The sequence below is a fragment of the Grampus griseus genome (assembly GCF_964374135.1).
Source record: "Grampus griseus genome assembly, chromosome: 5".
In the NCBI taxonomy this organism is placed as follows: domain Eukaryota; kingdom Metazoa; phylum Chordata; class Mammalia; order Artiodactyla; family Delphinidae; genus Grampus; species Grampus griseus.
In genome coordinates this window covers 14234680-14247362 of record NC_138998.1, presented here as the reverse complement: position 1 = coordinate 14247362, position 12683 = coordinate 14234680, and the positions used below count along the sequence as shown (strand labels likewise).

The following is a 12683-nucleotide window of genomic DNA, read 5'->3' as shown; positions in this document are numbered from 1 at the left end:
TGGGAATTCCATTTGTGGTCAGTAAATATATACTGATTTGATTTACCAGTGAGTAGAGCAAGGTAGAGCCTGACTTCTTTGCAGGGGTTACATTCTTGGTAAAATAGCAACAGAACAAAATTCCTTGAACGGGTTCCATCTTCATCATTTTCTTTAATTTGTTTAGAACACAAATTCGATGTATTCACGCATCAAATATTTGGCTGTCTTTTGTATTCCAGGTGCTACGGCCAGGTCCCGAGCATAGAGAGTTGAACGAAACAGACATGACCTCTGTCCTCTAGCCCTTGCTAAGAGAGACAAAGGTAAACGAAATCATAATATAATTAATTATGATAATAGTAGGTACACCAAAGGAAAAGCACAGAGGTTTATTAGGACATAAAATAAGGGTGCCTAACCCAGCCCACAAGGGTCAGGGAAGGCTTCCTGGAAGAGGCGAACTTTAATCTGAGACTTGAAGGATGAGTGGGGCAAAGGGGAGGCAGCAGGGAACAGGGAGGGCTAAGATGATGACTCCCAGAGGGTTTCACCTGGCACCCATGAAACAGTTTTTGTTCATGCTGTGTGGCTGGGGATCAGACCACGTTGCTGGCCGCCACCCTCCTGGAGGCTGCACCTAGGGAGGCTGTCGGCTCTTCTGCCGTCTTGCATATCTTGCCCTAGGATAAATCTACTGTGAAAGTCTTCACTGTGTTGATGTGTGTAAATTATTTGCTGAGATAGTTAAACAGTTGGTCTTTTTGGAAAGTAATATATTTCTTCTTCAGTTCCAGCTGTTAGCCTTTTTTCTGGATGTCTAGGTTGAGGGCTGGCCAGTAGTAACAGAGCAGTGGGCACCTGCGAGCAGAGGCTACAGTAGGTGTAGTAGTTCAAACACAGGCTCTGGACTCAGAAACCCTTTGGCTCTGGTTTCAAACTGAGGCCAGTTGTTTCAAGTTTTGACTTAAGTACTCTTAGCCTTGGTTTTCTTATGGGTTTATTGGCCATCTCATAAAGTTGGCTTGAGGATTAAATTAGATGAGGCAGTGCATGAGAAGCCCTGGGCTTGGCACAGTGACTGGCGGTCATGATTATCAATTGTTTGCTCCTTGACATCCACCGAAGCATGTCATCCTGTGCTAGGCACATGGGAAGAAATTTTGTTGGCTGACTGATGAAACCAGATTTGTTGTCTGCATTAAATAAGTTTTAATCTCTTTTGTAGCTGGGCGGATTTACTGTACCGTCTTCAAGAGCTCTCAGGAATGCTCGTCCCTGACATGCCAATGACATGACCTGATGAATTTTCAGAAGACTGTTAGTAATGGTATGGGGACATTTAGCCTCAATTTGTAGGTCTTTTCGGCCTCCTACGGAAGGGAGAAAGTGATGCTCACAAAAGTATATGCTGGGTGTATCAGAAGCGGCTACATCACTGTTGACTTTGTTTTTTCCCTGAAAATGGAGTGCCACATTTAAGACCATCACTTGATAAAGCAACCACAAAAAGCCTAAGGAGTATCCGGTCCCTGCAGCTCTAGGAAGTATTAGAGGAGAGGTTACAGGCCTTGAGCAAGCTCCTCAAACATGGCCGTGTAGTTCTCATCTTGAAGTCCCCACCTCCTGGGAGGCCGCCCTTGTGTTTCTTGGTGGTCTGACCTTTCTCTGCATAGCCAAGGAGCTCACCCGGGCAGGCTGCAGTCATTTGCAGTGCTCATGTGAAGTATGGATGTGATTAGGTGGAGGGAGAAGAAGCAAGAAGCAAGCAGTTTAATTTTCCTTTGGACGTGTCAAATAGCTGAAAATACGCATCTGTGAGAATTCAGAGCCACCGGATGCTGGTGATGGTGAGTCAACAGTCAAACAGGGCTAACCTGGGTTTCTGGTTAAGAGGCAGTGCTTCCAGGAAGCCTTTCCTGGTTCATCAGAGGTTTCTCAAAATCTAGACGTTAGCGATAATGACATTAGAATTTTGGTGGGAAAAAAAAAAGAAAGGTTGTGTAACGTGATTGGTTGTAAAACATGATCATTTTGGTAATGCTACAAAGAGGAAATAATGAAGGTATTGTGCCAGAAAGAAAAATTCACTGGGCTGAAGTAGATTTCCATTAAAAAGTTATCCTTCAAGTAAGCCAAATTGCTTCACAGACTCATTCAAGTTTCATGTAGGGAAGCAGAATGCTTTTCTCTTTGCTTCATTTGGCTCTCTGGCTTTCTTGGTTATTGAAATAATACCTCATTCTTTAGTAATACTTTCTTGGCCTGTTTGTAGCTCAGCTCACTTAGTAAAATATGCAAATTTGCCAAAAATAACCGATATAATTTAACATAGAAAGCTTTGAATTATGTTTTAATTGTGCCAGTGTCTAAATAAAAGATGGGTGGCTTCGTTTATATTATGTTAAAATAAGTAGCATAGATATTTCATTAGTATTTTGTTTTTAATCTTGTACTTTGGCAAACCTTCTAGAGTGATAAATGAATTTTCCTTTTCATTGGGAAAAGCCAAGTTACTGTTGTTTTTGGTCATGTAGTTGCATTCCTCAGACTGTAACAGTTAGCTGAAGACAAGAAATTGGAAGAGATCTTTGCCGCTAAGATATTTATTTCCTAGATTTACATGATAATGACCTTATGAATGGTTTCTTATTTTTTCAATTTTCTTTGAACATTTTCTTAAACGACACTTGGAGCTAAAAGAAATTACAAATATTTTGCATTTATATGAAAACCAGCTAAAAACGAACTTGTCCTGATTACATAATACCTAGAATTCCTGTGGCTCTGAATTCTCACACATGCATATTTTCAGGGAAAGTTAAACTCTTTTCTTCTCGCTTCTCCCCCTTCCTCCTAAGTCCCTGTCTACCTGAATAGTTTCATGACCCACCTTGATGCCCAGCTAGAAACTTTGACGCCCAGCTAGAAACTTTGACTAGAAACCACAATGTCTTCCTTGACTTTTCCATCTAATGAGTTTCTCTATTCTATTAACTTTCCCACCAAATTATTACCCTAATGTGTCCTCTCTTTTTGATTTCCCACTGCCAAGGCTTTATTTTCACTTGCCCAGATTAGCATCTTACTGGCCTGCTTATGGTCTGTCTCTCGCCACTTCTGTCTCAATTGTCTCTGTCTGATTGGATGGCTTCAGCATGTCCATCCAGCAGGTTCTCCTTATCCATAACATAGATTAAGCCCAAGTTCCTCAGTAGACAGTGAAACCTTTATAGTCTAGCTCTGACCCGCTTGCTTTGCAGCCCTCGTTCTCTGCCCCTGTTCCTCCTGTGGTCGACACCTCGCCTCGCTGAACCCCAGAGTTTTCCCAACGAGATTCACGCCTGTGCCCACGTTGTGTCCCTGCCTGCAGTGCTCTGCCCCCCTTCTCTCCATATTGCCATCCTCATCCCTGATGATTCCTCACACCTTTCCTCACCTCACGCCCTGCCCTGAGCTTTTCACTGTATGTTTCTGTTAATAAGTCCTATATCGCAATTAATTGGTTCCATGCCTCCCATGGGCCACTCAACTCTGAGTGTCAGGAGGTAAAGGATCGTTTCTTACTCCACCTTCACTTAAGGAAATAATCTTTCCTTGGCATGTAACTCAGCTTATTCTGTATTGATTCTTGGTTTTATACTATCATTTCTTGATATATACTATTAGTGGCAGCAGTCAGAGAGCTTGAAAATCCACCTGTGGATATATATCCCAAAGATTTGAAAACAGTGACTCAAACAGATACTTGTATGGGAATGTTAACAGGAGCATTACACAATATCCAAAAGGTGGAGACAACCCAAGTGTTCATCAACAGATGAACAGATAAACAAATTATGGTATGTACCTACAATGGAATATTATTCAGTCATAAAGAGGAAAAAGTTCTGGTATATCCCTTAACATGAATGAACCTAGGAAACATTATGCTAAGTGAAATAAGCCAGACAAAAAGTACAAATATTGTTATGATTCCAGAAATATCTAGAATAGGCAGATTCATAGAGATAGAAAGTAGATTAGAGGTTATCAGGGGCTGGGGAGAGGGGGAAATGGGGGATTATTGCTTAATGGGTACAGCATTTCTGATTGGGGTGAGGAAAGTATTTTGGAAATAGTGATGATGGTTGCACAATATTGTGAATGTAATTAAAGCCATTGAAAATGGTTAAAATGTATATTTTTCCAGAATGAAAAATATATAGTTCATATAATTTTTAAAAAGTTACTGCCACCAGCACCCGTATGCATATATGTTCCAACATGTAGTTAGTTATATACAAGCATTTTTTTCTTCCTATATCATTTATGTTTATCATTCTTACCTTCTTAATATATCACAAATTTCTTGAAGTCAAGGACCAGTCTAGATAGAAAATATTCTTTAAGAAACATGGTTTTTGTTTGTATAGGGTTTGAAGTTGGATGTTTTTGAAATTCTGAAACTTTTTGGAGAGGGTTTGACATTTTATTTGAATCTTAATAAACTCAGAGTGACACAGTGACATGAAGTCACTGAGTTTTGAAACGTAGATGTGTTTTTCTGACCTGCTGTCTAGGAACTGTGTGTATGAACCCTGATCCCATTGGGAGGAAACCAAATAGTCCAGCAAAGTGTGCTTTCAGTTGCTCCTCTTGCTGTTTTTTTTTTTTTTTTTGCGGTACGCGGGCCTCTCACTGTTGTGGCCCCTCCCGTTGCGGAGCACAGGCTCCGGACGCGCAGGCTCAGCGGCCATGGCTCACGGGCGCAGCCGCTCCGCGGCATGTGGGATCTTCCCAGACCGGGGCACGAACCCGCGTCCCCTGCATCGGCAGGTGGACTCTCAACCACTGCGCCACCAGGGAAGCCCCTCCTGCTGTTTTAAACAAGGGGCTTGGATGATGAGACCATGTAGTTGGGAACCATATTAATTATTTTCCCTAAGTCCCTTTTAAAGGCAATTAAAATGTAGATGTTTACCCAGAATATAAATAGATTTATTCTTCTAGGGAGTTAAAATGCATTTCTTTGTCTTTTAAGCTCCTATGGAGACTTTTAAAAATAGAATAGATAATGATGACAAGCTAATACAATTTACATTAAAATGAGTTTAATGTACATGTACATTTATAAAAATAAGACCTCTTAATTTTTTTACTTGAGTGCCAGGATTTTCTTTGAAAAGAAGTGAGATATAAATGGGAGAAAATGTTAGCCTGTGTTTACTATTAATCATCTCACATAAATCTCTGGTGTCTCATTCACCGTGTGCCTTGAATTTTATATTATGGAGTCCACCCAGAAAACTGGTAAGGAGCAATGATGTGCTAAATGCTAAAGGGCTTATGGAAAACTAACCTTCCCTTGTACTACTATTCCAGAAGTCAACATTAGACATTGTTGGTTTCGCCTTCATCACACTTTTAAAGAAAATGCTCTAGTCCTGTGTGATAGTTATTTCTATCCAGCTTTTCCTGCCGCTCTGAACTTGCTCAGGAAGTGTGCTCTAGGGAAGATCCCAGTTTTTAGTGTGCATTCGCATCATCGGGCGATCTTGATAAAATGCAGGTTCAGATTGGGGGAGGTAGGTGGCAAGATTCTGCATTTCTGGTGAGCTGTCATTTTTGATGAGCTGTTAGATGATACCAATGTTGCTGGTCACTGGACCACATTTTCAGCAAGAATACTCTGTTTCAAATATCTGAGTTGATGTTCTGTTAAAATTGGATGCAATCTAAGGTTGCCAGAAAAAAATACAAGACATCCAAGATGTCCTATGCAGTATTTGCACATGGTTGTATTAAAAAATTATTCATTGTTTATCTGAAATTTAATTTTAACTGGACTAGACACAATACATGTGTGTGCAAGTACACACAGCACACACACTGGCAACTCTAAATCGCAATCTTCAGTCATATACGAAGTCATTTAAATGTCATATATTAGATTTAAATGATATGATTATTTTTATTTTGAGAGAAAGGACACAGAACTAGGTTTGTTTCACACCTATTTTTTAGGCACTAACTTAGGTGTTTTGCTCATATGCTTTTCAATACAGTAAAATATGTAAGCATGAACCCTGTCCCCCTCCTAGTATCTGTGGAATTCTTGAAAAATAGTGAAATCTGTACATTCTAAAATATACCTGAAAGCACAGAAATGCCCTGGATTATTAATGTTTTAAGCCAACCATACGAAGTAATAAGGTCTTTATATGATAGATTTAAATTTAGACTCTTTTATAGTTTTTTTCTTGTATTTTCTGGTACCGTGTACTGTTGATATTTTCAAATCCTGTACGTATAATAGTATTACATGAGGATGATCTGTTGTCTATTAAAGCACACAGAAGAAAGTGTAAATGATTTTCTTTGTTTTTTTTCCAGATTCTTTACAGAGTTGGAAGCAAGACATCAGAATAATATTTTCATAGATGACATAAGTGACATTGTGGAAAAACACACAGCATCCACATTTGACCCATATGTGAAATACTGCACAAATGAAGTCTACCAACAGCGGACACTACAAAAATTGTTGTAAGCAATATTGAGTGTTACAGTTTTAATTATCTCATTTTAATTAGGTCACATAGATCGAAATTAATGGATCTCTTAAATTATATTTAGAAATGCCTCCTGATGATGTATTTTCCAGAGAGAAATTTTTTTTCTTTTTATAAATTTTTTTTTTTTGATGTTGGGGCTAGGAGTTTTTTATTAATTTATTTATCCATTTTTTCTGTGTTGGGTCTTCGTTTCTGTGCGAGGGCTTTCTCTAGTTGCGGCGAGCGGGGGCCACTCTTCATTGCGGTGCGCGGGCCTCTCACTGTCGCGGCCTCTCTTGTTGCGGAGCACAGGCTCCAGGCGCGCAGGCTCAGTAGTTGTGGTGCACGGGCCCAGTTGCTCCGCGGCATGTGGGATCCTTCCAGACCAGGGCTCGAACCCGTGTCCCCTGCACTAGCAGGCAGACTCCCAACCACTGCGCCACCAGGGAAGCCCAGAGAGAAATGATTAAGAGGATTGCTTTTAGGGTGAGGGCATTTGAGTAAAAAAAATCCAGTTTGTAGAGAATTTTGTCTCTAAAGCAATTATGAAATTGTAGTTTGTTGCTGTTTTCCTTCTTTTTTTTTTTTTTAATTGCTGCAAGACACGGAGTTGGTGATCAGTGATTATCATTCTAAATGGTGAGAAGATTGTTCTCTAAGCTGTTATTTGACCATTAAGTAGCCTGAGGCCAAGATAGAGTTTTTGAGTAGGTTGAACTAGGGCCTAGGAGCCAGAGCTTTCTCAAGTATCCTAATCTTCCTCCATTCAAATGACAACTCTATTCAGTTGTTTATAGGAATTGCTGATTTTCCCCCTCGGTGTAGTTAGGGGTTAAGGAGAGCAGGGGAAGGTCTGAAGGAAGGCAGTTTTTTAAAAAAGTTCTTAAAGGCTTTAACTATGAAACAAAAAAGAATTAAACTTTAAATTTCCCCCCATACTTTTTCCCTTTGTCTGTTTAGGTTACTGAGCATTTTGTGATGTATATGCTATCTCTATCCTTAAAAGAGTCAGCGATGGTTCAGTAATGTCTATATTGCTTTCTTGCCGGGGTCGGGGGCTTGTTTATCACAAGGGGCTGTCTATTTGACAGTGCAATTGTACATTGCTGTAAACTCAGTTTGAGGGCTGACTGGCTGTCATCATTCTCCTCCCCTCCTGTGCGTTGTGGCATTTACGACGGCAGCATGGAACCCAGGTCAGTTTCTATGCAATGTGTGAGACCCTGTGGTCATGATCACCTCATGGCTGCTTAGAGAAACAGCCCCCAAGTTGGTGAGAAAGGCTGATTATGCCCCTTCCCCCTCCACATTCTCATTAAAATCTCGTCCAGGCAGGGTGGAAAACCCACAGCTGCCAACGTCAAAGGAGGCTATTAGTACAAAGCAGGGTTTGTAGGCACTACTGACATTTTGTCCTAGATTAGTCTTTGTTGTGGAAACTGCCCTATACATTGTAGCATGTTTAGCAGCCTCCCTGGCCCCTGCCCACAAGATGCTGATAGCACCACCACACCCCAGTGGTGATAAACAAAAATATCTCCAGACATTGCCTGACATCCCTTGCAGGGGTGGGGGATGGAGAATCACAACCCTCACTTTCCCTAAATTCCCCTCCATCCCCCATGGGAACTGCTGATGTAAAGGTTACTCTGTAACTGTTGGAAAATCCAAGTTACATGTGTGAAAACAAAGTCTGGAATTAGAGCTAAATTTCACTTTGTATTGCAGGATTTCAAAAAATGCGAATAGGTACTGCTGTACTTTATGTAATTCTTGAGAAATAAAGGTTTTATTTAAATTTGCTCAGTGATACCATCATTGGAGCTTTCACATGGAAATTAGTAGCTGTGTTTTCAGAAACTTTGTTGCAGTTGATATAAATTTACATTTAAGGCTGTGACTTTCAACTTCAGTTGCCGTTTGGAATCTGAGAACCAACAAACAATGCCCAGGGTGCCTCCTAGACTGTTTCATCAGAATCTTTGGAGGTGGGGGGGTGGGTGGGGGAGGGGGGCCTGGGGCCTAAGTAATTTAAATATGCAACTGGTTTAGAATTTGTTTTTTTTTTAACTTCCTAAAAATCTTTTCAAAGCTAGCAGGAAACCTAAAACTCCTCAATTTAAGAAAATGAGATTAAAACCTTTCTGTATTCATTCTTTTACTTTGTTCTTCTGGGTATCTCCTAATTTATTTCTAGCAGCCTTGAACCCAGCCATCCAAGTTTCAAAGTGTATTTTTTTCAAAAAGGTTCCAATTGCCACTACCCCGCTTCTTGGCCTCCCCCCACCCCACCCGCCCTCCTCAGAAGTCACCCTGGAACTCCTCAGAGCTCCCTTTGGGGTGAAGTGAGGTGACAGAGTGAGAGATACAGTGTCAGGGACCCACTGAAAGTCAGAAGACCTCGGTTTGACTTCTGTCTTTACTGAATACTAGATCTTTCATTTGGCAAGCTGGGGCCCTTTCGGAGGCTCCATTCTTCCTGGAATCCCCTCTTGGCCTTCCCTGAAAGTTATAGGGTGGTTCCACATGAGATCCTTTTTGTCGATGTATCTTGCTAAATTCTGTAAAAATGTTCTGGCAGTATTAACACTGTTCTAACGTCAGTGGGAGAGGAGGAATATTCTGGCTGGCATGATCAGAAGGTTTTCTGTCTTAGAAGCTTTGAAAAAGTCCAAAAGCCTCCTAGTAAGTAAATCCAGTCTGACATTTCTCTCTTAGATTATTATCTCGGGCTAGAGAAGTGGCTTAAAACATGTGTTATCTTTTAAATGGAATGTTTATAGATTATCAGATATGAGTTCCAGTGTGTATACTAATTTATAATGTGTACATTCACCATTATGATACCATTGCTTCTTCATTAGTTTACTTTCTACTTTTAAAAATTTCTAGCCCATACATTTTCATCTTATTGTTCATATTGTTCCCTTAAATTTATATCTTATATTCAGTCTTGACTGTAAAAGGCAGATAAGCCATGCATGTCTCTCTATGTAATTATGTGTTTGTTGTTTCTATATTTAAAAATCATTGATAATATATGAATGTATCACAATATTTTATTGTACATTTTTACTTCTTAACTTGAAGAGGAAGTATTTTGAAGTTTTGTCTTTCTTTGTTTTTCCTCAGAGCCACCAACCCATCTTTTAAGGAAGTTTTGTCCCGAATCGAGTCCCACGAAGACTGTAGGAACTTACCCATGATCTCTTTTCTCATTCTCCCCATGCAGAGGGTGACCCGCCTTCCCCTGCTGATGGATGTAAGATGTGATCTGGTGTCTCTTTCCTCTGTGGATAGCTGTGCTGCTGCAAGTCCGATTAAGAAAATTATTCTTACCCCACTTAAATTATATCCCTTCTATAAAATTCCCCAATTAAGTGAGAAGGTGCTGTTCAGTTGGAAAGTCCCACCTGTGTCTAATATCTTTGGAAATTATCTTCAATTTAGGCTTGTGGGGTCACTCTGAAGAAGTTAGATTATCCCTCATTTTCTTAACATTTTTTGAAATGGGAAGAATATTGACTTCTTGTAGTCAGGAGTCCCGGATTCCTTTTCCGGCTGATCCCCTAGGCCTGTGACCTTGGGCAAGTCACTTAATCTCTTTGGGCCTCAGTTTCCTCTGGTTGACCACTAAGATCCCTTCCCTGTCACATTCCAAGATGCTGAGGTGCTTCCATTTCGCACAGGAAGGAGGTCCTCTACAGAATCACAGGGCATAAACCTGCCCTATTTTGCATTGCTCAGGATGAGTGAGGAAAGTCCAGGCATCCGTCTTATCTTAGGAAACATTCATGAAGAAAACAAGTATGTGATTTTGAATAGTGGTAAGATGTGGCTGGGAGAAGAGTTGAGACTGCCTGGTGGGAAACACAGCTGGGAGGACAGCCAGACGGTAGCTCAGGAGGCTACATACTGGCTGGGCTGCAACTGCAGGGGCATCCGTGAGAGAACGGGGTGGCCCGACATGACTCCCATCCAGCTAGAGGGGCAAAGAGTCTCTCTCTCTTTTTTTTTAATTGAAGTATAGTTGATTTACAATGTTGTGTTAGTTTCAGGTGTACAGCAAAGTGATTCAGTTTTATACATATATATTTTTTCAGATTATTTTCCATTATAGGTTATTGTAAGATATATACTGTGTTTTACAGTAACTCCTTGTTGCTTATCTATTTAATATATAGTAGTATGTATCTGTTGATCCCAACTCCTAATTTATCCCTCTCCTGCCTTCCTTTCCCCTTTGGTAACTATAAGTTTGTTTTCTGTGTCTGTGAGTCCTTTGTTTTGTATATAGATTCATTTGTATTATTTTTTAGATTCCACATATGTGATATCATGTAATATTTATCTTTCTCTGTCAGACTTACTTCACTGAGTATGATAATCTCTAGGTCCATTCCTGTTGCTGCAAATGGCATTATTTCATCCTTTTTTATGGCTGAGTAATATTCCATTTTATGTATCACATCTTCTTAAACCAGTCGTCTGCTGATGGGCATTTGGGTTGCTTCCATGTCTTGGCTATTGTAGATAGTGCTGCTATGGATATTGGGATGCATGTATCTTTTTGAATTAAGAGTTTTTGTCTTTTCTGGATATATGCCCAGGAGTGGGATTGCTGGATCATATGGTAGCTCAAAGAGTATCTTTTTGATCAAAGTAAAATATTTTGGCATAGTTCTACTTTACAATGGATAATATTAATATAATGTCAGTTTTGACATACTTGGTTTTACAAGTCAAAATACAGGGTAAAAATAAAGCAAAAAATTACAGTCGAGTAAGATTACAAAATAAATTCCATTTTCTCAATTCCATTATAAATTCTAAGAGCTATTCTGAAGAAGCACTGAAGTTTAGAAACGAGTGAAAGCGTGCGATCACGGTCGCTTTGCTGGCTCTGCTGCACGGTGAGGGCAAGGCTCAGCTGTCATTTCAGAATTCACAGCACCTGCTGCTCTCCAAGGCCACCTCAGTCTACTCCCTTTACACCCTTCCTTGTCCGTTCCCTGTGATTTATGAACTTCTCTCCTTGTAAATATTGGGAAACTTGCAGTTTTGTGAATCTAGCTCTGATTTTTTAAAAATCAGTATTTATCATGTCTAAGAATAAAATGAAATCAGGTTATCAAAACTAAATTTTGGCTCTAAAAAGGTTTATTTCCTGTGCCTAATAAGACTTTTATAGAAATAATGAAACTTTGACACATATAGGAAAATATTAATTTTCAAACTTTACTATTTTTTAACAAGACATGGTTGTTTTCTAAATGTAACATTTCTAGTAATGTTATGAATTTTCAGGATTGTTTCTTTTTCTTCTTCTGAAAATGCGTTTTAGCCGAGTTTCCTTAGATTCTGTATATTCTGTGATCTCAGCCTTTTTTAATATTCTTTCCCTTTGTGATTCTGAGGAAATTGCTTAGATAGATTGGGACTCACAAAATCTAATACACATGTTGTAGATACCATGTTGGAGGTTTATGCCATGATTGCCCAGTAGGCTCTAAACTTTTTGGGGTCAGAGACCGTTTTGAGATTGTGAGTGAAGCTGTAGTCATTCTCCCTAGAAAATTCAGTGTGCAAAATTTTACCTAAAATAATTGAAGTGTGGAAAGAAACTATGGACTCAGGATGCCTGCTCCCAGAGACAAAGACTAGTATTTTTCAAACTGCTTTTGTACCCATTAGTGGGTCATGAAATTGATTTTTGAATCACGAGCAGTGTTTTAAAAAAATGAATATAGAATAGAACATGTGGTATATGATATATACATCGTTCATAATGTGGTTAAATATTATTTCATAAAAAACTTGTTTCATTTTTGTGTGCATGTCTACTGGTTGCAGTGTAAAAATATTTCTTGCAGTGGGTCATAGTCAAAAAGTTTTGAGAACCATTAATATAAATCCATCGATGGTACACTCTATGCTTCTCACATATCACATGTAACAATCCTGACCCCTGACTTTTGGATTTATAGACTTGGTGTTCATCTGCATTTAAGGTACCAGTGGTTTGCTAGTTCCTAGTATCTTCCACCTCTGCTGGATGCCTGTTGCCCTAATCTGTTTCCCACGTGTGAGAACCTGGCCACCTGGGCAGAATTTAAATGTACCTAAAACATGGTCTCTTCAATGTTACTTCATTTGGAGATTTAGTTA

General features: G+C 39.6%; 1 protein-coding gene across 1 annotated transcript in view; it reads left to right on the top strand.

Moving 5' to 3' along the window:
* Nucleotides 1-12683, top strand: part of ARHGEF26 (Rho guanine nucleotide exchange factor 26) — a 152172-nt gene that overhangs the window by 78467 nt on the left and 61022 nt on the right. The window contains exons 7-8 of the mRNA XM_082654951.1: nucleotides 6355-6507; nucleotides 9648-9777. Of these exons, the coding sequence (XP_082511077.1) occupies nucleotides 6355-6507; nucleotides 9648-9777 (283 nt within the window). The remainder of the gene's footprint in view (nucleotides 1-6354; nucleotides 6508-9647; nucleotides 9778-12683) is intronic.